The 25,114-nt window shown below is 39.0% G+C and overlaps 1 protein-coding gene across 13 annotated transcripts in view; it reads left to right on the forward strand.

The window, feature by feature from the left end:
* Positions 1-217: 217 nt before the first annotated feature.
* The window catches only part of zgc:101583 (uncharacterized protein LOC494104 homolog), a 32,647-nt gene continuing 7,750 nt past the window's right edge, over positions 218-25,114 (forward strand). The window contains exons 1-3 of one of the 13 annotated variants that reach the window (XM_037540502.1): positions 218-231; positions 23,377-23,484; positions 24,747-24,836. Coding sequence is in view for 8 of the 13 variants with exons in the window: in XM_037540501.1 (XP_037396398.1) it covers positions 1,554-1,568; positions 23,377-23,526; positions 24,747-24,836 (255 nt within the window). In the remaining 5 variants the exon portion in view is untranslated. The other 12 variants (XM_037540501.1, XM_037540500.1, XM_017698469.2 and 9 more) reach the window with 12 other exon arrangements.

Here is a 25,114-nt window from a genome sequence, read left to right on the forward strand (position 1 = left end):
TCTGGACAAAGTAAAATTTACCTTGGATGTTCTCTTGCCAGATGTATTTGTTTGTTGTTTGTTCAATTAGAATTGCTGACAAAGTTGTTCTACGGAATAAAAACATTTTTGTTTGTGGTTCTAAAAGTGTGTTTTTTGAAAGGCCATTATAGAAGCGTTGATCCAGACAGAAGGACTTTCCTCTCCAAAAGCAGAACAGAAGTTCCTTGATGGTCCAGTATACACGCAGAGGTAAGTAAACATTTTCTGTTACCGCTATTAAATAGCTACTTTGAAATATTAACTAAATAAATGTTAATGATCTGTTGCTTAGTTGAAGTTTATATATTTCTTAACATTCCATATGGCTTTAGTGAAAGAGAAGAATTTGACATCTGGATTTGGATCTGGATCTGTAAATATACAAAAGTGTTACTCTATATCAATTAAGTATCAAAAGCAAAAGTACTAAAAAATTAATTATGGCTCTGATGTCTTGTTATCATTTTTATAAGACTCACTTCATGAACTCATTTTAATAATAAACACAAAACACTGAAGGCAAACAGTTTCCATCAGGTAGAACCGAGTGGCCCTGAAATCACTTTTACAAACAAGCAAAGTTTCAATTTAAGATTTATTTACAACTTAGTTCCAAGTTTAAGTTTAATAAAAACTGGCTTTAAACTCAGGATCACAAACAAGTTTCCTTTACTATATTGATCTGTAGGTCTCTGTTCATAAACATAAACTAACCAAAAATAATTTACTATAAAATAGTGTTTGTATAAATTCAGAAAAAAAGACGCGTCAGTCAGAACTGCACATATTTATATAGTGTGTTCATGTGTTTACCCACAAAGTCAGGAAGAATATGTTCTATAAGTTCACTAATGCTTTTATGTGTGATGGTCAGTCAGTGACTGCGTTAACCCCATCCTGCTTTTCCTGACAAAGTGAGCTAAAAGCATGTACGCATATCGCACATAAGACAAAGGGAGCGACAGGTTTCACACAATGTCCTGGAGTAAAAAATAAGATGTGACTTTGAAATGTAGTGGAGTGAAAGTAAAAAGTCGCACACAACAGAAACACTTCAGTAAAGATACAAGAAAAAATTACAGTAACGTACACGTCTGGATCTGAAATAAGAAATTAGGTCATATTTAAGGCAAGCTTTAAACTATTTTACCACTTCCGCATGTCTGACCAGTGTGTAACGCCTTTTTGCACTTTCCTTCAAACCATTGGCTGATGCATAAAATGAGTGACAGGTCATTTACTCTTGTGATTGGCCAATGCAAGTTTGGATTGACAATTGATTTCTGTTATATTATTGGCTGATGCAATAAATGATTGTCAGTGTCTCCGCTCATTCGTTATGCCCACTGGTTGTCCGGGCTGCAGAGACATACTTGCCTCCGTCCGTCATCTGGCGCTCGCGGGTTCCCTCTAGCGTTTAGCAGTCATGTTTTTGAAATAACGGAAGAAAAAGTAAGAGGCCTGGCTCCTCCTAAACTGGCTCTGGCCTCTATTCACATGCTCACCAGGAAGTTATTCAAAACGCATCGTGGATGGGTGTTACCAATGTAAGGTTTGTTTAATAAGAACAAATTTCATCATCTTGTTTGGGCTGGGTAAATATTTAAACCTTATTGTATGACATAACTGAACATAATAGTATGCATGTGTTATATTATCATTTCTACGTAACAGTTCGTTTCGCTTGGCACAAGACTACGATATAGTATGCGTCGAATTTGTAGTTCCAGACAAATTGTTAACCTAAACCTTCGTGTAAACGATTGGTCCGTTAACGATGCTCTAATATGAAACTGGTAGTTCTTTCGGTCCAAGAACTGTCGTGTTATCATTTGAAACATTGTGGGCGTTGTACTAAGGCACGTAGTCTTCCAAATAAATAAGAAACAGCAACATGCAGTCACATGATTCTTCGAAATAACACGAGTGCGATTGTAATGCCGTATTTTATGTTTCAGTGGCTGATTATCTCTGTAGGATATATACAGTATGTTGTCGATAAATGTGCAGGCTGATTTTGTTCATAAAATGAAATATTAGCCTTATTTGTAAATGACTTTTTATCTTATGTCACGTGTTTGCGGTATATACAGTATAGAGTATGTGACGTAGTAACATCCATACTTCCAAACTCGTCGTTAGTCTGATGGTTCAGGTGCTGATGTTCAGCTCGGTACCCCTTAAACAGGTTCTATGTCGTGGTAAAACAGACAACAGACTACAATCATTATATTTCGTCAAAGTACTCGATCTTTCTTTTTCGCCGAGTACTTTCAATGAAAATAGCCGGCAACGCTGCAGTAGGAGCCGAAAACGGTAAGGCACCGTCAGTAAAGTGCGGGTACTGCTTAAAAACGTAAAAGATTCAAAGTCACGAGGAGTCTGTTGGCATTATTTATACAGACTTTAAACCTACTGAAATAAAAAGATTATGAGAAAATCAATAACTGACGCTAACAAGTATACATCTGACCTGATCTGACAAACATACTACAACATTTAGATTGTATTAAAAAAATAGATACTCTGACACATCCATATGACTTAGAGATCTAAAATCACGTGTAGTGTACAGAGGCACGCCTGACAAACATACTACCATCTTTAGTTTGGTAAAATATGCCTCGACTGAATTTTAATGAATTTTTTAATATACACTTGTAATGTAAATATAATTTTTAAATAAATAAATTGATACTGTGACACATCTGTATGACTTCGAGATCAAAAATAAAAAAGTAAATCAATAAAATTCAGTCAATTCATATATTAAGCAAAATTACATATATATATATATATATATATATATATATATATATATATATATATATATATATATATATATATATATATATAAATCGCTGTTGTTGGAGGAAAACCTTGTATTTTTACATGATTTGAAAATGCCTGTTACTCTTTATTTACATTGTATGTTAATTTCATGAAGAATGGACTAACAGAATCGGGTCAAAATTACTTGGAAAAATGTCTGGTTCCACTGACTTACATTAAAAGCACAGTAGGTTTTTTCCTTCTTTCCTAAATTTACCATTGTGGTGATACAAGGTTTTCTTCTGACAGCAGCGATATACATATATCTATCCATCCATCCATCCATTATCTTCCGCTTCTCTGGGGTTCGGGTCGCGGGGGCAGCATCCTAAGCAATGAGGCCCAGACCTCCCTATCCCCAGCCACTTCCGCTAGCTCTCCAAGGGGGATTCCGAGGCGCTCCCAGGCCAGCTGGGAGATATAGTCACGCCAGTGTGTCCTGGGTATATGTGTGTGTGTGTGTGTGTGTGTGTGTGTAATTTTGCTTAATTAGGCTAAACATTTTTGTAGATGAACAATGGTTCATTCAACAATTTTATTCTGGACAAGATCCACTTGTGAAGAAATTCACTGGTATTCAGAGGTGATTTATTCTCAGGGTTAAATTGGCCACAACTTCCTTATTACTCAACCCAAATTGGTTATATTATAGTCCTCAGGCATAGATTAATCTACATTGCACGGACTGCTCTCAGTAGCTTTTATTTCTTTAATAACTGATTGTGCTAATTGGCCGTCTGCACCAACAGAAAAGTATTGCACTTTTTTTGGAGATGTGTTGCAGGCATTAGTTTAAGAATAAGTGTATATTTATAAAAACAATTAAGTTGTGAACGTGCAGCATTAAATGTCTTGTCTTTTATATCCTTCAGTTTAGTTACTTCTGGCAGTAAATGTGTTGGTGTGATATTTAATAATGTGGAAATATTATACACATTTGAAGTAAATTCAGTGCATCACACTTTCAGCGGACATGGTTCTCAGAGTATAGTGATTCCAGCTGCATAGGCAATAACCAGATTTTATTTTCTGTTTCTCGTTTTAAGGCCTGTCTTGGTCTGAGATGTTACTTTATTTAGTTGGGTGGTAGTGGTACCTTAGCTTAGTAAGTGTTCGTTTAAAGTCTTCTGAAGTTTTCTGTGAAAGAAAAGATGCCACCCAAACATCCTTTACACCGATGATACTGGGGTAAATTTTTTATTTTAAAAAGATGTGTGGTGATCTTATGAATTGTAGTAAACATTATTGTGTATGTACCATAATATAACGTAAATTCCCAATTACATTGCTTTTTAATACAGTGCAGCTGTAACAGTCTGCTACTGAATGTGCTTCTCTGTTTTTCCAGTGTAGCATGCAGGGAGTGTGTGAGGTGATGTCCAAGATGGCTTACAGCTTGTTGAGCATCCTTTGTTCTGCCACAATCTTCAAAGTGTTTAGCTTTACTCCTACAACAGAGCAAGTCTTCCTAACAAGTTTGTTTAATTTGTTCAGAGCACTTTTGTTTATGTTGCAGACTGGTAGAATGTCCATAGGAGCTTAATGCACATTCTGAAAGACCTCAGCCTCATCAAGAAGTATAGAAGGCTTTGGCCTCTCTTGTACACTATGAGAGTGTTACAGCTCAAGGTCCCCAACCTTTTCTACATCAACTCCATCAATTCATCCGTGACTAGTGACAATGCAGCTTTAAACTTCAGACTTGAGTCCAGCGCCGCCTCCTTAGTCTTATTGATGTTTATCTGCAGCTGGTTCAGCTTACACCAGTCAACAAAGTGGTCATGTCACCTGAGAATTTTTACCTATGACATGACTCTGTGTTGTACCTGAAGTCAGAGGTATGGGTTGCCTTTTCTTGGGGACCAGAGATGTTTTCCACATAACTGGGACTGTCTTCAGGCTGCAGCTCAGATTAAAGACATGCTGCAGAATTCCACATAGATGCTCCTTGCAGTTTCAGCACCCTAGATTCAATTCCATCAGGTCCTGCTGCTTTCTAAAGTTCCTTCTTTACCTGATCAGCAGTGAATATACTATAACTGGACGTTACAGTTGTGGGGGGTGGGTGGGGAAGAGGCATCCATTGCCAACAGTAGTTGCTGATGGTCACAGGTGTGAATGGCTGAGGTGGAGGAAGGTGAAGTTGTGGATGGCCCATGGCATTGTTGTGTAGGTGTGTTAATATGTGTAGGACACAGACACAATGGAGCAGGAGAGGAGCCGTTGTCAAACCACACAAAGAATTGGTTTAAGTCGTTTGCCCATTCATGCTTTCTCTCTGCTAGAATAGGGCTGCATTGGTTGAAGCCAGTGATGACTTTTAGGCCTCTTCAAACATCCAGCTTGGACTTGTACTCCTCTTTGGCCTTCTTAATTGAGGTTTTAAGCTTTTTGTACCCTCTTCAGTTCCTCCCCATTTCCTGTCATAAATGCTATTTTCTTCTGGTTTTTAAGTCATTGGTGTTCCATGGTTTGCTGTTGAAAAAACATCGGACAGTCTTGGAGGGTACAACATAGTCTCCACAGAAGTTGATGTAGTTAGTGAAGCATGACATTATTGCATCAACCTCCTCACCATGTGGTTCACACAGGACATCCCATTGTGTAGCCACCGGACAGTCCCTCAGTGATTCTACAGCCTCAGATGTCCACTTCCACACTGTCCTTGTGGTCACTGCCTGTCTTTGAACGAGGGGTTTATACCATGAGTCAAGTCAAGAGGCTTTTATTGTCATTCCATCTACGTACAAGTACACAGTGTAGTGAAATTATGTTCCTCCAGGAACAACACAGTGCAGCAAGGAACAAAAAGTACAAAGTGCGAACGTGCAGACATAGTGTGTGAGGGGGCAGGGGTTAGTTCAGTCCTTATGAGTTGGAGTCATCTGCTACATGAGTTTTGGCATCTGAAGCTATCCGCTCTCAGCACCGCATGTGGGGCTATGTGATTGGTTCATTTTGTAAAGTGACTGCTTCGTCTTATTGGATCCTAGGGCTGCGAGAAAAAAAACGTTTTTTAGATGCATCGCTATGCGGACGTGAACAATTCTGAATTGATTCACAAATGTCAAAAAACGATTTTCTATTTAATTTATAACGTAACGTTGAGGGAATGCAAAAGGCGGAACCTGGAAGTGTGAAAGTTTAATGCCCGGACACTCAGTGAGGTGCACATAACAAAAACAGATCTCTCTGCATTAAAAGCCAGGTTTGGTCAGGAGTCACAACCCAAATGTTAAGAAGAGACATTTTGTCCTTTTAACAAAAATCAAACCACCTTGGTAGCCACAGCATTTATGTCCACTATGTCCCATTGTGTGATAATGCCCTAGTATAAGCTAGGTTAAAAATATAAACAAAAACAAGGATTGACTTTGCTCTGCTTTAACCTTTAGCTATAGCCGCTTTCCTCCCGTCTCCTCCAGAAAACTTTTCCTCTAAAGTAGAGCAGTTTCTTGTAAAATGTCTCTCAACGTTCAGTTGTTTTAGGAGGCTGAAGTCACTTCTTGAAGTCGCTCCAGCATCTTGTTTGAATTTTCCATGGCAAAAATTAAAAGAGATGTGACTTCATCTTCGCAACTTTTTAGTGTTTGACAGTCTCTTGTTGCAGATTTAACTTGCCAGGAAGCCATCTGCGCTGCTTATGAATGTGAATAATGCTTCATTGCTAGGTGAGTCTCAGTCGTTGCAAAACAGGGCTTTCGCAATATGTTGCACATGTTCCGTTTTGAAAATATTTCACTGACCCCTCTCCCCTCACTCTCACAACGAGACCAAAACCTAAGTTATAAAATCACACAAAAAATGGGTGGGATGGCTGTAATGTGCATCCACTGCCACAGGATCTTATTTCACTGAAAAAGCGCATTTTATCGCAGATTAGTGGCAGCAGCATCTCATGTGCTCTAAGTAATAGCAGTGAATGAGAGCCTTCCAGTTCACTTGCCACATTCCACATTCCATTTGATCTATTAATAAAAGATGGAAGTAAATACATTACGGATCATTACAAATACTTTGCTTTAAAAGTATGAAGTCCTGACACAGTGAGAAAATGGAAATCCTGTATAGGAAAAAAAAGATGCATCGATAATCGTTTTACAGTCGCATTGGAGCCCTCCGTATCGTAATTGAATAGAATTGTGAGGTACCTAAACATTCCCACCCCTATGGCGTTACTTCCCTTTTCAAGTTTTTGGATGGCAGGGAGAGGATTGTTGTGGTCAAAATGTGCTGTTCTTCAATGCTTAAGTGTTTGTGTCCAAGGAAAATGACGAAAAGCAGCAAACAGATGAAGCTGGTATCGACCATTTTCCAAACCTGCATGCAGAAAAGTGACGCATGTAATTGTGTAACCAGTCCATGGTTTAAATGGAATTCTTGTATGTGAAAGCAAAACGGCGATAATGAGCCCCTCCTACAAGCAAGCCTAGCATCGGTCTTGGGTGTGGCAGCATTAGAGCAGCTTACAGCAGCATTATCTAAGAATAGATATTTAGAATGTATTTCACTTTATTTCACTTTTACACCACTGTCACACATACAAATTGCACTGTGACTCATTCTCATGTGCACATGTATTTGTTGACTAGCTGAAGAATGCAATCTGTCGCGTCCATATGCCTGCGTGATGCATATGCGTGTGAATTTTGCCAGGGAGATAGAATTCAGCACAATACTTGCATAAGAAAAAGAACAATTTCAACCTACAAAGTAGAGTAATATTACAGGAAATTGCAAAGTTTCAAAGACTGACCAAACTTTTTGGCATGAGATTTATTTCTTTGCATGCTAGTCTGAAACAGGACTGAGGTTAGATGAGTTTTGGTATCTGGAGATACGCGGGGATGCACACTCTGCTGTCTGATTTTTGTAAAGAGTGATTGGCTCCTAAAACAGAACAGTGATCCAAAACATACCTCAAAATCCACCATTATCTACATGAAGAAATGCAAGTTGAACCTTTTATAATGACTTTCACAGTTTTTTAAATTGAACATCACTGAAACTATGTTGGTAGATGTAAACATGCTATGCAGCTTGATAAAATCTCAGAATTAAAATCGTTTAGCAAGAAATGGTGGGTGAAAATTGTGATTAATAAGTATTAACTAATGGTGTCCACACTATTGCGCATGCCAAGTGCAATAGAAATACTGTTTTATTTGTTTGTTTTCTTAAGGTTCTCAAATATAAAGCAACTGTACATTAACAATATATTCTTTACTGCCTAAGTTGTGTACTTTCTTTCACTTACACAAAAAAGCCAGGGCGGTTATGACCGATAACAATGATTAAATCCTTTTTGCCCTGTACTCAATTAAAATTGTGCAGAGATATTTATTTATTGTTGAATATTGAATTAAAGTTTTTCATATATACACACATTTGATTTCTATTTTTCATGCTTGCATCATTCTAAAATCATCACTTTTTCTTTTGGACCACCACAGAGCAGGACTCAGCACTGCTACTAGTATGGTGGTGGCATTGTGGTGTATGTTGCGCTGGTGAGTGCACATGAGACACAGTGGTGTTGCTGGTTACAGACCTGAATGATTGACCCCTATAGTAAGATCTGATTACTCTTTTTTGTATGTTAAAGTGAAACAAATTTAAACCTAAAAAAGAAAATTAAGAACTCAGTAGATCTCTTCAGCACATTCCAGTTGTCACCCATTGTTGCCCCCAAAAGTGCTACTTTTTGTCAGTTTGTCTGTGGTTTTGTTCTTGGCAATTTTCACATAGCTGTTTCCCAAGTTTGCCTCAATTAGTACAGGGTGATGTATTTTCCTGCATTTTGCCTATCTTGCAATCCCTGTGTCTCATGAATCATTTGGAAACTGAACCCCCGATTCTTGCTTAATATACGCTTCAGCTACTCAAAAGTCCAGGGTCTCTATTGTCATATTTTATGTTTCATAAGAAGTCATCTTTATGAATAAGACATTTTTAAATAGGAGACCGGTTTGGACTGCAGGCAGGACAATGTAATGCTTGTAATGTCTTATTATAAAGCAACGCTTTTGTAACACATGCAGAATGTGGCTTGGCTTTGTCTTGCTGACACAAGGAGGAATATCCCTGAAAAAGTCATCTAGATGGCAGCATATGTTGCTCCAAAATGCAGATATATCACACATTAGTGTTGAATTTAAGTTCAAGTTTAAGTTAACTATTCCAATGGTACTACCATCCCAATTTTACCAGTGCAAACTTCAAAAGCCAATGTTTCCACTTTGCATCAGTTCATCTCCGATAAGCTTTAGCCCAGAGACATCTTAGCTTTCATTTGTGGATGCAACACCTAATGGTGTTTATTAACAAGATTTTTTCCGGTGTTCCCGAGCCGATGTGGTTATATTCATAACAGTAACATGTCTGTTTGCCTTGAATCTACACTCATTGCCATTTTATCAGCTCCACTTACTACAACCTCAATTCCAATGAGGGACGTTGGGACGTTGTGTAAAACATAAATAAAAACAGAATACGATGATTTGCAAATCCTTTTTAACCTATGTTCAATTGAATACACTACAAAGACAAGATATTTAATGTTCAAACGGATAAACTTTTATAGTTTTTTGCAAATATTCACTCATTTTGAAATTGATGCCTGCAACACATTCCAAAGAAGTTGGGACAGGGGCAACAAAAGACTGGCAAAGTTGAGGAATGCTCAAAAAACACCTGTTTGGAACGTTCCACAGGTGAACAGGTTAATTGTAAACAGGTTATTGTCATGATTGGGTATAAAGGGAGCATCGCTGAAAGGCTCAGTCATTCACAAGCAAGGATGGGGCGAGGTTCACCACTTTATGAACAACTGCGTGAGCAAATAGTCCAACAGTTTAAGAACAATTTAGGGATTTCATCATCTACAGTCCATAATATCATCAAAAGATTCAGAGGATCTGGAGAAATCTCTGCAAGTAGGCGGCAAGGCAGAAAACCAACATTGAATGCCCATGACCTTCGATCCCTCAGGGGGCACTGCATTAAAAACCGACATCATCCTGTAACGGATATTACCACATGGGCTCAGGAACACTTCAGAAAACCATTGTCAGTGAACACAATTCGTCACCTACAAGTACAAGTTAAAACTCTGCCATGCAAAGCGAAAGCCATATATCAACAACACCCAGAAACGCCGCCGACCCAGAGCTCATCTGAGATGGACTGACGCAAAGTGGAAAAGTGTCCTGTGGTCTGACGGATCCACATTTCAAATTGTTTTTGGAAATCATGGACGCCATGTCCTCCGGGCCAAAGAGGAAAAGGACTGTCAGGATTGTTATCAGCGCAAAGTTCAAAAGCCAGCATCTCTAATGGTATGTGGGTGTGTTAGTGCCCATATTATGGGTGTGTTAGTGCCCATATTATGGGTAACTTGCATATCTGTGAAGGCACAATTAACGCTGAAAGGTACATACAGGTTTTGGAGCAACATATGCTGCCATCCAAGCAACGTCTTTTTCAGGGACGTCCCTGCTTATTTCAGCAAGACAATGCCAAGCCACATTCCGCATGCGTTACAACAGTGTATCTTCATAGTAAAAGAGTGTGGGTACTAGACTGGCCTGCTTGCAGTCCAGACCTGTCTCACATTGAAAATGTGTGGCGCATTATGAAGTGCAAAATACTACAACGGAGACCCCGGACTGTTGAGCAACTGATGGGAGAATGGGAAAGAATTCTAATTACAAAGCTTCAACAATTAGTGTCCTCAATTCCCAAACGTTTGAGTGTTTTTAAAAGGAAAGGTGATGTAACACAGTGGTAAACATGCTCCTGTCCCAACTTCTTTGGAACGTGTTGGAGGCATTAAATTCAAAATGAGTGAATATTGGCAAAAAACAATAAAGTTTAACTGTTTGAACATTAAATATCTTGTCTTTGTAGTGTATTCAATTGAACATAGGTTGAAAAGGATTTGCAAATCATCGTATTCTGTTTTTATTTATGTTTTACACAACGTCCCAACTGACCAACTGACATCCTGACCCTCACCAGTGGTCATGAGCTGTGGGTAATGACCGAAAGAATGAGATCGCAGATACAGGCGATGGAAATTTGATGGATTTTCTATTTGATAGAGTGAGGAGCTCGGTCATTCAGGAGGAGCTCAGAGTAGAGCTGCTACTCCTCTACATTGAGAGGAGCCAGCTGAGGTGGTTCAGGCATCGGATCCAGATGCCCCCTGGGCGCCTCCCGATGGGGTTTGTACCAGGCACAGCCTACTGGTACAAGACCCCGGGGTTGTCCTAGGGCCCACTGGAGGGATTATATCTCAGAGTTGGCCTGAGAGCGGCTAGGGGTCCTCAGGAATGAGCTTGAGGAAGTTGCGGAGGACAGGGTCGTCTGGGATTCTCTGCTCTCTCAACTGCTACCGCGACCCTATCTGGTCTGAGCAGTTAATGATGATGATGATGATGAATTTCATATTGCCCACCTGTAGTGTTGAGGGGCGATCAACTGAGTTACCTGAGAATGTTGAACTGTGTAATGAGTCTGTGTGTCTTTGCAGACCTGGACTAAAGCTGAAGCAAGGCTTTATTGTTTAAGTGACTGCCAGAAGTTGATTGGGAAGTCAACAGAGTTGAGCTAAACATTTAGCTATTTTCAAGAACGTAAATATTTTTCTTTGTGTGTGAACACGTCAGTAAACAAAAATGAGCCCCGGAACTCACCTGGATATGTCTATACAACCCATTTCATGCACACCATGCATCTCTCCATGAAACTTTGACAGCAACAGTCTGTTTCAAGTCAAAACTCTCTTTTGTCTTTTTTGTTCCTCGAGGCTTTCTCAACAGTAGCACCCTTTGATCTGTGCAATAAAGCAAGCATGACATGATGTGATAGATGTTCTTTTCATCCTCTGAAATTATCTGTTGAATCAGAGAATCCCCCAACAGAATCGTGATCAAAAATAGTTTACAGGCAAAGCAGAACACATTGACTGTTGATGGAGAATAAATCAACCACTTGTTTGAAACCATCTGTCCATTTTGAAGCACATATGAAGTAAACAATTATTCAATGGACTACTCTTGCTATCCATTCCACTATCGCTGATGGAGCCTGGATATTTGGCTCTTTTGTTATGAAAGTATGCTGTGTCTCTCTCTCACTTAGAACAATTCTTGCCTTTTCTGTAATGTTCCCCACAGCACTGGATCAGTTGTTTTTCATACCAGTTATCCATGTTCAATTGAGAGCTCTGCTTGAGTTCAATTGCAGCATTAACTGGAGCAGGTCCTTATCAGTGCCTTCTACAGGCACTATGACACTAAAATTCAAATTCTATCTTCTTCTACAGCAGTTATCAACAGGCTGTGAATGTAAAGTTGACTGGGAAATGTTTGGTGATACTGAGCTATCTCTAGCCTCAGTGCTATAATCAGCTGGTGCTACCTAGGCCCTATTTTTCAAATTATGGGCACAAATGTTTGGTGGGCTCCTACCTGAGTACCAGGTGGGTTTTTATGATTTATGATAAGTTAAACAAGGCATATGTACCACAGTGGAAACATGCTAACCTTGATAGGGCTGGCACATCACCACTTGTCTCATTTGAGACAAAACAGAAGCAAGACTACTTATACCTGTGTTCTCATAAATCTTTAACATAAACCCCAAAAGCCAATACAACATACAAAATGCCTTTCCTGAAGTAAACATGGAATAGTTGCGCAGCGGATACTGTGGAAGTCTATACAAGGAACAAGGGATGAAAAAACTACACATAGAGGAGTGCAGGTCAGTAAGGCGATGGATTAGATCTTGGGGATTTGTCCTGAATAAGTACATGTACTTTGGTGGTTGTCAGGAAAAAGACAGATTGAAGCTTTGTTGGGTTAGAAAATGAATGGGAGGAATGAGGGATGAAAAAAAAAACAGCATATAGAGGAATGCAGGTCAGTGTAACTGTGGTATAGAGCTTGGGGACCTGCCCTGAATGACAACATTCAGTTTGGTTACTGTTAGGCCAAAAAGCAATAGAGGTTGAGCGGTGGTGAAAATGAATGAGACTCAGTGGGAGGAATGAAGGATGACAAAACAACAAAGAGGAGTGCAGGTCAGAATGACTTTGGATTGGAGCTTGGGGGCCTGCCCTAAGTGAGTTTGTTTGCCTTCGGATAAAGAAGCAATAGAGTTTGAGTGGTGGTGAAAATGAGGAGTGTGTGTGGCCTCCATGTACCTGTATGACCTCCCTACAACGCCTGGGCATGCTCCTGATGAGGTGGCGGATGGTCTCCTGGGGGATCTCCTCCCAGACCTGGACTAAAGCATAACAACAGTGGATTCGTGCTTGGGGGGGCCTGCCCTGAGAAAATGTATGCGAAACAGTGTTGTTCGGGCAAGCAGAAGTACCATAGATTTGCATGCAATGTGTCAACCAATTCATTCTCTATGGGGAAAAAATTCCACAATATTTCATTGCTACACAGAATCCGTGCATATGATCAAAAAGCTTTATACCAACACGCATCACACCATCAGGCCGGACAATCTGGAATTGGAACGGTGTTATCTCGAGAACTGAGGGACAATTTACACGGCAACGAAATGGCAGAAAAATAAGAATAAAAGAGAAGAATAATATAAATCGGATAACAGTATCATTGCACAACTATAATTAAAATCAGTGGACATGTACGTAAAGAGAGAAAAAAGCAGCAAACTCAAAAACCCAAGTAGTCAAACAGTCTAGCTATAAAATACACTGCCACGGCAGGTGTGTCTTCCCTCTGATGACGCAGATCACTGCCGACAAGGACAAATCAACTTTTTAACCCAAGTGGTTGACGTTATATTTGACTTTCAGATAGGCATCTTATACTCTGTCTAAGTTTCAGGTCTCTCTTTTACAGTTCTCTCAGGCACATTTTTTGAATACCTGGAGCTTCATATTTAATGTACATTCACAGGGACGGAAGCTCAATATTTAATGTACATTCACAGGGATGGTAGCTCAATGCTAAACACCTGAAAGCTTATGTGAGATAATGAAGGATAAGGTGATGGTTATTATGCAGTGATTGGAGTAGAAACATTAACTAACATTTAGGAAAGATGTGGAGAACATCAGGCTGTAACGCATAATTACACCATGTACTAACACCACACAGGAATTTAATCGTAGGATTGCATCTTGTTGCAAGGCCTGCAGGATGTCTATACCGGAAGCATGAAGTGTGTGTCAGGTCAAAATTTAAAACAAACCACAGACCTGTCAAAAGATAGCTGCTTTGATGATGTGGTTTGGGTTATGTATTATTGTGTATTAGAGTTTGTAAGAGGTTACATTTTATCTCCACATTTAACATCATTAGTCCAAATTACATAGTTAAATTAGCATTATACCACGGTAGGCAGCTCTGTTATGTTAATGTGTATCTATATAGCAAAGCTACCTAGCACTGGCAGTTTCTCTCCAGATTGTTTACTGGAAGGGTTGTAAAAAAAAAAAACACTGCATTCAGCTCCTCATATAATCCTCAGCCATTATATGGTTATAATGGAACATTTTGGTTTTCTTATTCTTACTCGCATTGCTTGCTGTTTTGACATTGTTAGTTCATTGCTGCTGTGCCGCTAGTAACATTCCCATGGCGGGTCTACAGCTATTCACATTTTCTCATAGATACTTGCTAGGGCCCTCTGGTGGCTTGAGCCCCTGGGCTTGCACCCTTATGTGCCACTGTATGATCCAGGCCTGCTGTTACCTTCTCAGCCACTCCCAGCTTTCAGAAAACAAACAGAGATAGTAGGCTCTTTTTTCAAGTAATTCTACTCCTCTGGCTTCTCTTTCCTTTTTATATTTTCTTGTCATTAACTCGCTTCGTGTTAGTTTAGTCCATGCTTTTTAATTCCTGACAAAAGGGGAAATCAAAAATATGGTCACAACACAGCCCAGGAGGTCAATACATGGATCAATCAAGACAGGCAACAGTATCAAAAGGACAAGGCAAGGCAAGGGTCAAAATACACAAAAAGTCAAACATGAAAACGCTCAGTAGTACACAAGGATACAATACTTTGCAACCACCAACTTTCAGGGATTCTAGAACATTTGTTGCGTAAAAATCAAAGCCAAACCCACATCTGAATACCTGAGACCGTTGACCCCTTAGATGCTACTACATTTAAAAACTGGCATAAAGTTGTGATGGATATCAACGCACAAGTTTAAAATACTTGTAAAAAACGTTGTCAGTAAACAATCGCACGTGGAAATATGTATTGTGGACTGAAGAGTCGACCTTTAAAATTGTTTATGGAAATAATGGATGTTGTTGTCTGGGCCAGAAGAAAGGGACCATTCTAATTGATACCTGAGTAAAGCAACATAACACTGAAAGATATCTACAATTTTTTGGAGCAACAAACACTGTCTTTTAGATGTCATAATGTTGTGAAAGCAATAAATACCCCCATACAGTTATTGCAGCTAGAGACCTGTGTAACTGAAAAATGGCAAAAAAATCAATTTTCAAAATGGAATGTGTTGCAGACATCATATTTGGAATAAGCATATACTTTACAAAATAAATAAAATATTTTTTTTGTTTTTATGGTCATTTCACTGTCCCAACTTTTTTTTGAATGATGTTTGTATATATTTTGTGTGTAGCCTTTATGTTTGTACTCCTCTTTTGCAATATTATCTTATTATTCAAAATGAATCTTAAGCTCTGTGTAGAATTAAGGGCAATCAGGAGAGGAAAAAAAATTATCTAAAATCACGATAATGTGTTTAGTTAACTCAGCTGGATACAGAAATGTTAGCTTGAATAATTTATTTGCTGTCATGGTTCTGGTAACTGACAAAATGGAAAAAACTACAAACCTTACATAAAGTCGATCAGGATGTTTTCTCAGGATAACATAAAAACACCTTAGCAAAGATCCAAAACACTATAGCCACTATTTAGAAATACCTTAGGAACACTTTTGCATCTAGCAATAACCTTGCAGTCAACCAGCAATGGCCTAGTCCTAGCAACTACTTGGAATACCATAGCAGTTGTTAGCACCCCCTTAGCAACTGCCTGGGATTACATAAAAACTGTCTTAGATACTGCCTTAGAGCCTAGCAATGACCTAGCAACCACTTGGAATACCATAGTAACTGCACAGTATAGCCATAGCAACCACGTAAGCAGCCAAAAACAACAAACAAAAAATATCATATTGTAACCCAGGGTTAAAATTAACCTAGTGCTGAGTCAATGTAACCATATTTTTTTTAATTCAGCATTTTTTGGCATTGTAAGCATTGTAGTGTTATTCCTGTTATTACAGTGCTGGCAATGAAAAAATATTATCCTAAAATAATATTTCTGAACAATTAATAAGAAATATCTTATTTTCTTACCTTGTAAACTGTATTTCCTTTAGAAAATACAAAACTAGTTACTTATTAGAGTGCTTGCTGGATGAGTACTGTATTTCATTCAAGAAATACAAATCTTAAAGTACAAACTCTGTTTAAACTTTGGTTTGTGAAGACGATGATTTGCAAATAGTATTAGATTCATCTGTGTTACAAATAACACAGATTATTTCCATGCATAAATTTTTTGCTAACCAAAATGCTCCTAACCTACATTTTCAAAGTCAAAATGTATTATTTGCGATCAGATCTTTAAAATAATAAAAAAATTAAAAATGTTGCTTGCCTAAGGATTGATATCTTGAAACTAAAACCATATTTTGACCACCATTGAACTTCACACTGTACAACGCTGTGTAGACCTCACCTTCATGAACTGACCCTCCTAATGATGCTGCTGCATAAACTAATTAACCTAGCATCTAATTAACCATTGTTCTGCCTGTTTTTCCCCATTTTATATTCTAATATTTTATACTACATCTATTTGCTATCCAGTGTCGACCAGAAGAGGATGGTTTCCCCTTTTGAGTCTTGGTTCCTCTCAATATTTCTTCCTCTTGCTCTTAGGGTTTTTTTCCTTGCCACTGTCTCCATTGGCTTGCTTGTGAGGGCTTGGGCCTAGACTTTTCTGTAAAGCTGCTTTGTGACAACACCTGCTGTAAAAATTGTGCTATATAAATAAACTTTGACTTGACTTTTCTGCAGTAACAGCTTTAAGTCTGTTGGGGGAAGTTTCTACAAGATTTGCAATTGGTTTGGGAGGGATTTTACGTGTTCTTTTTGACAGATTTGCTCCAGGTTGTTCAGGTCTGTTGGTTTGGCACTTGTAGAATGCAATTTTCAAACAGAGCTAGAGATTCTTGATTGCACTGAGCTCTGGGGTTTGACTTGGGCTGACTTGTTTAACCACTCCTGTGTTACTTTGGCTGAAAGATGAAGTTTATGCCAAGTTTTTGATTGAAACAAAAATTTTTTTGATTGATTGTCTTGCAATGTTTCTTAAACAATGAACAATGTTAAATTGGTGCCACACAGCATTTTGAACTGTGGTCAGAAAAGCTCCAGTTTTGTTTCAAATGACCACAAAACCTTAACCCAGCTTAAAAAACTTCATATGAAAATTTTTCACATGACGTCTGTGTTCCAAGTTTATAGAATATCCGGTTCGGGGAATGGAATTGTTTACTCTCAATATATTCCCGGCTTGTTCAAAGCTCCATATTCTGAGGAACACATTGCACGTTGTTTCATTCAGATATCTAGCAAGAGTTATTACAGAATATTCTGGGCATTTTTGAGTGAATCTCTCTATATAAAGCTCAAAGCTTCATATTATTGTTATAATGCAATATAAATCCCGGTTATTATTGTTGAAATCTATATCAGTAAAATGCAACCAGGTGACAGATTGGCAGTTAAGTCACTGGTTGCTGCTAAGAGACTCTGCAAATGGTTCACACTTTATATTCTCTTTATAACTGGATATATTCTGCCATCACTAGAGCAGGAAGCAGAAATATAATGTTAACTGGCTAATGCTAAAATAAAAAACAGACTTCAAGTTCAGGCCTTACGAAGACAGAATTAATTAAGAACTGAGATATACAATATAAAACTGTTACTTACATGCGTGTTGCGATATGTTGACAAATAGGTCAGAAATATTGATACAAAAGCATTTCAGCATCCCAACACTGAATATTATTTATATTTTCATTTATTCCCATGTTTCTATTATGTTAGGGTGTTCTAAGTATATAACGTTTACGCTTTGTCGTATGTTCTGTCCAAGAATGTGTAGTGCAGAGAACCTCCATGTTTGTCAGATACTAGAGGTCGTGCCCAAGCGAATTCAAAAATAAGTGGGTTTCCATGGAGCTTTTGTGCAGAGTTATAGTATGTAAATGCTAAATCCTTTTTTTATATAAAAGCAGAGAACTTTTCAGAACCCAGATCCGTATGAAATATTTGAACACTAGCTGTGTCTCAATTCGCCCACTTGTTTCATACATACGAACTTACTAGAAAATACAAATTCAGGCACTGATTAGGCTCCCTGGAGGTGGAAACGTTGTGACAATTGATTTAATTACATGTGACATGGATGCAAACACAGTTCGCTGTGACTCAGTACAAAAACTGGGAAGCTCGTCCACTGTGCTGTGCTTAGCCATATTGTAATTTTTATGAAGAAATATTCCAGTCATTTCATTAACACTTTAATGACCCCAATTTAACCATTTGTAAGTCACACAATGTTTAATGCAATTAAGCCTTTTTTCTGACAATTAACACTGCTAGCATAAATGCTGAGTTTCATTAGTATCACCAATACCAAGCTAAAGGTGGTTCACCTAAACAATTCAGGTGTTGCTAAAATATACTAATTTGACTGACACTATCTCAGTGTTTGAAAAAGGGCTTAGTTAGCCTGTTAGCTGTAGCTTTTTCATAAAATAAATAAAGTGCAATACTTGTGAAATACAGCATGTTCTATTGTGTTGTTAGGCTAAATGTAGTGAGTCATATTTTGTAGGTAATGGCAAACATTAACACCAACGTTAACAAATTTGGTTTAAAATCAAAGTGTTAATTAAATTTTTTTTTCAGTATTTATTGAATGTTAACTCATCAGAAGGCTTATAAACCTCTCAATTTATGTAATCTATTTTTCCCAAAATCTTTTTTTTCTTTTCTTTCTTTCTTACATTGTTCATTTTCTTCAATTTGTTTTCTTTCTTTAGTCTTTAGGTGATTCAGCCTCAGTGTTTTCATTCTCTGATGGACAACTTGTTGAAACGCACATGTGCGAGGAGTGTAGCTAGCCCTTAGTAGATGACAATAATGCACCAGCTGCTATTTGCAGTTTCCAGTAGAAGAAGATGGTGACTTAAGAAAAAAGTATCGTGGTTAGCGTTTGCTTACAATCAGTGTAGCAGGGGCAGCTGCATAGAGAAAAGGCAGCATGAGGCAAGTTAGACCTTATAGCTTTAGCTGACCTAATGCTGTGTGGCATGAGAGGCTGGCGCCTGAGCCCCAGGCGCCGAGGAGTGGCAAGGGGTGGAGCCAGAGTGGTGCCCAATCTGACATCCCTGTTCTGCTCTTACCAGAGAACGTGTAGAGAGGAGAATGACCTATTGAATGTTTGAACTCGATTGGGAGCGCCCTCTATGAGGTGCTCCGTTTGCCAATCAGCACTGAGTAGCAGTAATGTTTGCGTTCTGCTAACCCATTTGCTGCAGAAAAAAGGAAATGCATAGGTATTTTATCTTTGCTTTTTTAGTCAAACACATTTTCTTCTTTCCAAATTTAAATGAATGGACAAGTGATTAGACTGTTTAAACTTTTCATTTTTAGCCATTTAGTTCCATTCTCCCAGCACCCTCTGGTGTTTTGCAGTCATGTTTTTATGTAACAGATGAAAAAGGACATAGGCAGGCTCCTCTTAAACTGGCTCTGCTCTTACTTTCCCTGGTTTCTAGTCATGGTATTTGCAGTGTTATTGAATGAAGCATAAGCATATCACCACCATCAGTCAACAACTCATGGCATATCTTCAAAAGGCATGGGCAGATATGTATGTGCCTGACATTTTGTGAACTTTATAATATATTTGTAAACAAATACAACAAAGCTAGCACTCAAGTCAATTAAAATTGTCCTGGCTTGCATGATAACACAAACTGGCTTACTCTGATTGATCCCTTGGGAAGTGAAATCAGGATGGGGATGTGGGATTGGATTTCACACCGACTTCCAAGCTTGCAGCTTAGGCACCAGCGTTCAATTTATACTACCTTTTGTTTTTTTATTTGAGAAACACCTTTATATAGACAACAAATGTGATGCATATACTTACAAAACAACATTACACAGAGACAATTACAAATTAGTTCCACAGGCACTAATTGTAGCTTCTTATTCATAAAAAACTTGATATAGTCAAGAAAGGCTGTTCTGAAAACACATAGGCATTAAAATTACACCACTTTGTTTCATGAATATGATGTATCTAGTATTAATAAATATCAATCAAATATATTTTTTTATTTTAGGGATATTATTTCTGTGAAAATGTAGTGACACAGCTGACATAGCCAAAAATGAATTCTTTGCATTCAAGAATTGAACCATCTCATGCCAGAATAATGATACATTGGAACTACTAAAATAAACAACTATAGTCTATATTCAATCTGAAAGTGCTGAAACAGTGCTTGAAAAAGAGCTCTGTCCTGTGAATAATATGTTTATTATTCCAAATGTGGTCCTAGTGAGCATGCACATACCATTACTGTAGCACAATTTAATTTTTAAATTGTGTGTTTCATTTGAATTCCATAGACTCATCTTAATATTACTGCTTCCCATGTAGAAGCCAATTTAAGCTATCAAAATATCCTATTATTTTAATGCTTGCAGAAATTTTTGATAAGGACATTTAGACTATAAAACTTATCCTACCTGTAGTTTTACTATGAGGCTGATATTATCTTCACTGTTCACCAACTTCTTATTTTGATTTTCCTCTTCCACCTTAAATGGTGCAGCAGTTACATTCGGCTACCTGATGCGTTATAATAATAACTGGTGCACCATTGAAGATGGAATGGGAAAATTTGAAAAAGAAGCTGACTGTAGTTTTAATGCTGGTAGTATTGTTGATAAGATTTAAGCTATCAAAATATTCTATCTACAGATGTATGTATGGAGCTACCTATAAATGTGGTACGGTCAGACATTTGCAAGGTTGCATTATTTGTCAGAACAGAGCATGTTAAATTGGCATTAGACAGAAATAATCTGCAGGAAGCATGTCAACAAAGAACACAGCCAACTTTTAAGTGCGTAGTACCAGAGTTTTTTCATAACGTGGTACAGTGCATTCATAAGGCATTATAAAATGACTATGATATTTATAAATATGAATTATACTTTCTAGTCTCATTTATTTAAGCAATAAGCCATGAGATGGCATTCATTTATTGAATAGTGCACAGCCTCAAGTGGCCTATTGCTTTTAGAAAGTGACAACCAACATAATATTTGATAAATTGCACAGTCTTTCAGAAAAGAACTATTATATATGTTATTATTATTATTATTATTATTATTAATCACCATAAACAAGTATTCTGCCAAGAAATGTAGTTCCTTTAGAGTATGGCTCCGTTGCTAAGAGACCATGGACTGCTGAATGAGGAAGTTTCTTTCTCCCGTTGCTGTACTTTTTGTCGTATCACAATGAACATATTGACAGCAAGCAATGAACAAATTGCCACCACAAATCTTTTTTTAGCACCAATCCAACAGCGCCCTTCTTCCACACTGGGGCTGAATCTCAAATGGTTCAAATCCCTGTTCCCTACATAGTGCATTACATAGGAATTTAAATACTTGATCTTGCTCCCCAACAGTGCAAAATATAGCTAAGAAACAGTCATTTGGGACCCACATCCTTTCTCAATAAATGACACACTATTTGGCTGTAAAGGCTAGCATTTCTAAATGTTCATAGCTAGCACACTGTTTAGGGAATATGGAGTCATTTGGAATTCAGCCTGGTTTGATGCTAGTTCTGACTGAAACATGAACATTTGAAGCATGTAATCAATTCAAGTGACATTTATAGACTTTTCTACTGCAGTTTTACAGTTAATCATACCATATATGCATTAAATCAAGCCTGTGATATTATTGATAGAGTTGTTCAGGCTGTTGGCTATCTTTTAGCCTGATGGCTAGCTGACCAACCTATTTCTTACTGCGAATCCCTCAGTTTAAAGAAATTTTTTTTTTCATCTCATCTTCAGAGTCTGGACAAATTGGACTGAGCCATAAAATTGCTGCAATAAAAACAAAAAAGTTGCTGAGTGTTTGGGAGTTTAGTGGAACGAGCTGGAGAACGAACTGCCGGCTGTGCAGCAAGTGGGCAGAGCTCGTTACTGTAGCATAGCAACAAGCTGCTTGTTAAGGAACTATAATTTGGCAGAAGGAATAGCTAACATTAAAATATATTTAATGATTTTCTTACTTTATTTATTTAACTGTTGTATAAAAGCAATAGAACACTCGAGGACATGCGTCATCGTGAATTGGCTTGTGCCTATTACCAAAACACAGCAGTGATGTTATTTCACAATAACACTCCCTCTTGTGTTCTGTTGCTTAATTCTGACATAATGCATTACAAGTATTGTTAATAACATGTTGTCAGTGCCAAAGTCAGTCCCAGCTCGTCAGACAAATAACTTTATTTACAACATGGTATATTTTATTTTTCAGATGCAATTTTTGCGTTGAGAGTGTTGGTAGAGAAGTACAGAGAAGGTCAGAAGGAGCTACATTGTGTCTTTGTGGATCTAGAGAAGCCATATGATAGGGTGCCAAGAGAGGAACTGTGGTACTGTATGAGGAAGTCAGGTGTAGCTGAAAGGTATGTTAGGGTGGTGCAGGACATATATGAGGATAGTGAGACAGTGGTGAGGTGTGCAGTTGGAGTGACAAATGGTTTCAAGGTGAAGGTAGGGTTACATCAGGGATCAGCTTTGAGCCCCTTCTTGTTTGCAGTGGTGATGGACAGGTTGACAGATGAGGTCAGGCAGGAGGCTCCATGGACCACGATGTTTGCAGATGACATTGTAATCTGTGGTGAGAGTAGAGAGTAGGTGGAAAAGAATCTGGAGAGGTGGAGGTTTGCACTGGAGAGGAGAGGAATGAAGGTCAGTAGAGATAAGACGGAATACATGTGTGTGAATGAGAGGGAGGCAGGTGGAAAGGTGAAGATGCAAGGAGTAGAGGTCGTAAAGGTGGATGACTTCAAATATCTTGGGTCAACCATCCAGAGCAATGGACAGTGTAGAAAAGAGGTGAAGAAGAGGGTGCAGACAGGATGGAGTGGGTGGAGATGTGTGTCAGGGCTGATGTGTGACAGAAAGATAGCAGTTGTAGTGAAGGTGGACATGGAGATGGTTGGTGTGAAAGTAGAGGAGGCAATGGATAGGACAAGATGGAGGCAGATGATCTGCTGTGGCGACCCCTAAAGGGAGCAGCCAAAAGAAGAAGAAGAAGTCAATGAAGAGCATTCTGACATACGTTTCCTTTCCCTCCAGGTGTGTGAGGGCTATGTGAAGGGCAGTGTTCACTGCGTCATCTGTCGACTGGTTCCGACGGTATGCAAACTGAAGAAGGTCTATAGTGTTTGGAATGGTCTCCTTGATGTGAGTCATGACTATCTTCTCGATGACTTCATCACAATTGGGGTGAGTGCAACAGGGTGATAGTCGTTTAGGCAGGTCATAATGCTTTTCTTTGGGAGGGGCATGGTGGTGGTCTTGAAGCAGAATGGCACAAAAGCTTGTGTGAGGGACAGATTGAATATGTCCACAAACACGTCAGCCAGTTCTGATGAGCAAACCCTGAGTGCACGCCCAATGATGTTGTCTGGGCCGGCTGCTCTCCGTGGGTTTATTCTCTTCAAGGTCCTGCACACATCCACTGATGTCACAGCGAATGATGTGTTCTGTGTGGCCATTATGTCTCTCAGTCGGCCAAGGTTGAGGGCGTCGAAGCGAGCATAGAACTCATTCAGCTCATCAGGTAGTGTAGTATGGTTGGTTGTGACTACCCTGCTCGTCTGTTGGAAATTGATGTGCTGCAGTCCTTGCAGCATGTGCCGGGAATCTGCAGTGGTGTAGTAGCCTTCCAACTTCAGCCTGTACTGGCTTTTGGCCTCTCTAATAGATCTACACAGGTCATATCTGGACCTTTTGTAATCTTCAGTGTTGCCTGAGAGAAATGCAGCATAGTGAGCATGTAGCATGGACCGAACTTCACAGTTTATCCAGGATTTCTGGTTGGGGTATTTTTTGCAGCGCTTTATAGGAGCAATGCTTTCAATGCAGCTGCTGATGTAGCCCATTACCCCAGAAGCATAAACCGCTAGATCAACAGTACAGTTCTCTCTCATAGCAGCAGTTCTGAACACATCCCAGTTTGTACTGTCAAAGCAGTCCTGAAGCACTAGGTCAGTTTCTTCTGCACTTTGAAAGTGCTTGCTTGAGTTGCCTGTGTACTGGGCAGAGGAACACGGAGATGTGGTCAGACTGTCCAAGGCACAGCCCTGTAGGCCCCCCTCACACTGCTTTAGACTTGATCGAGTATGTTACTCTCCCTTGTCGGAAAGCTCACGTGCAGATGATACTTGGGGAGGACAGTCCTCAGGTTGCAGTGGTTGAAGTCGCCGGCAACAATGAATGTGGCATCCAGGTGCACGGTCGCGTTTACTAATGGCGTCATGTAGCAGCCCTAGCGCCATGGCCAAGTGCATGCATGGCGGGATGTAAACAGCCAGAATAAATACAGCACTGAACTCTCTCGGCAAATCTGCACTTCACCATCAGCAGCTCTAAATCAGCTGAACAATGTTTTCAAACAGTCTTTACGTCTGAACACCACCTGTTGTTCACGCTCTGCTCTTCAGCTGCGCCGCTCACCCGAGGCCAGTGCTGCTGGACTTTGCCTGCTGGTGGAGTGCGAGCGTAAAAGAAAGTTGAAGTCTGAAAGGCTAAAGGTAAGTTCATGACGAACTTTACCGATCTCCAGGAGTGCCTCTCTACTGTAACTGTAACGTAGCTATACTGTACATTTAAAATAAATACTAAATTTAGAATTAATAGCATTGGTTGCAGGAGGAACACACAAAGACATCTGCCACGGTGGGCAACATCTTGTCATCCACCACAACAGCATGGATTTGCAGAAAAAGAGTCCGGGTGCTGAACAGGCCTGCCTGTAGTCTGGTCCTTTCACCAGTAGGAAACATTTGGCGCATTATGAAATGAAAAATCC

This window comes from Pygocentrus nattereri, chromosome 8 (assembly GCF_015220715.1).
Source record: "Pygocentrus nattereri isolate fPygNat1 chromosome 8, fPygNat1.pri, whole genome shotgun sequence".
NCBI classification, from domain to species: domain Eukaryota; kingdom Metazoa; phylum Chordata; class Actinopteri; order Characiformes; family Serrasalmidae; genus Pygocentrus; species Pygocentrus nattereri.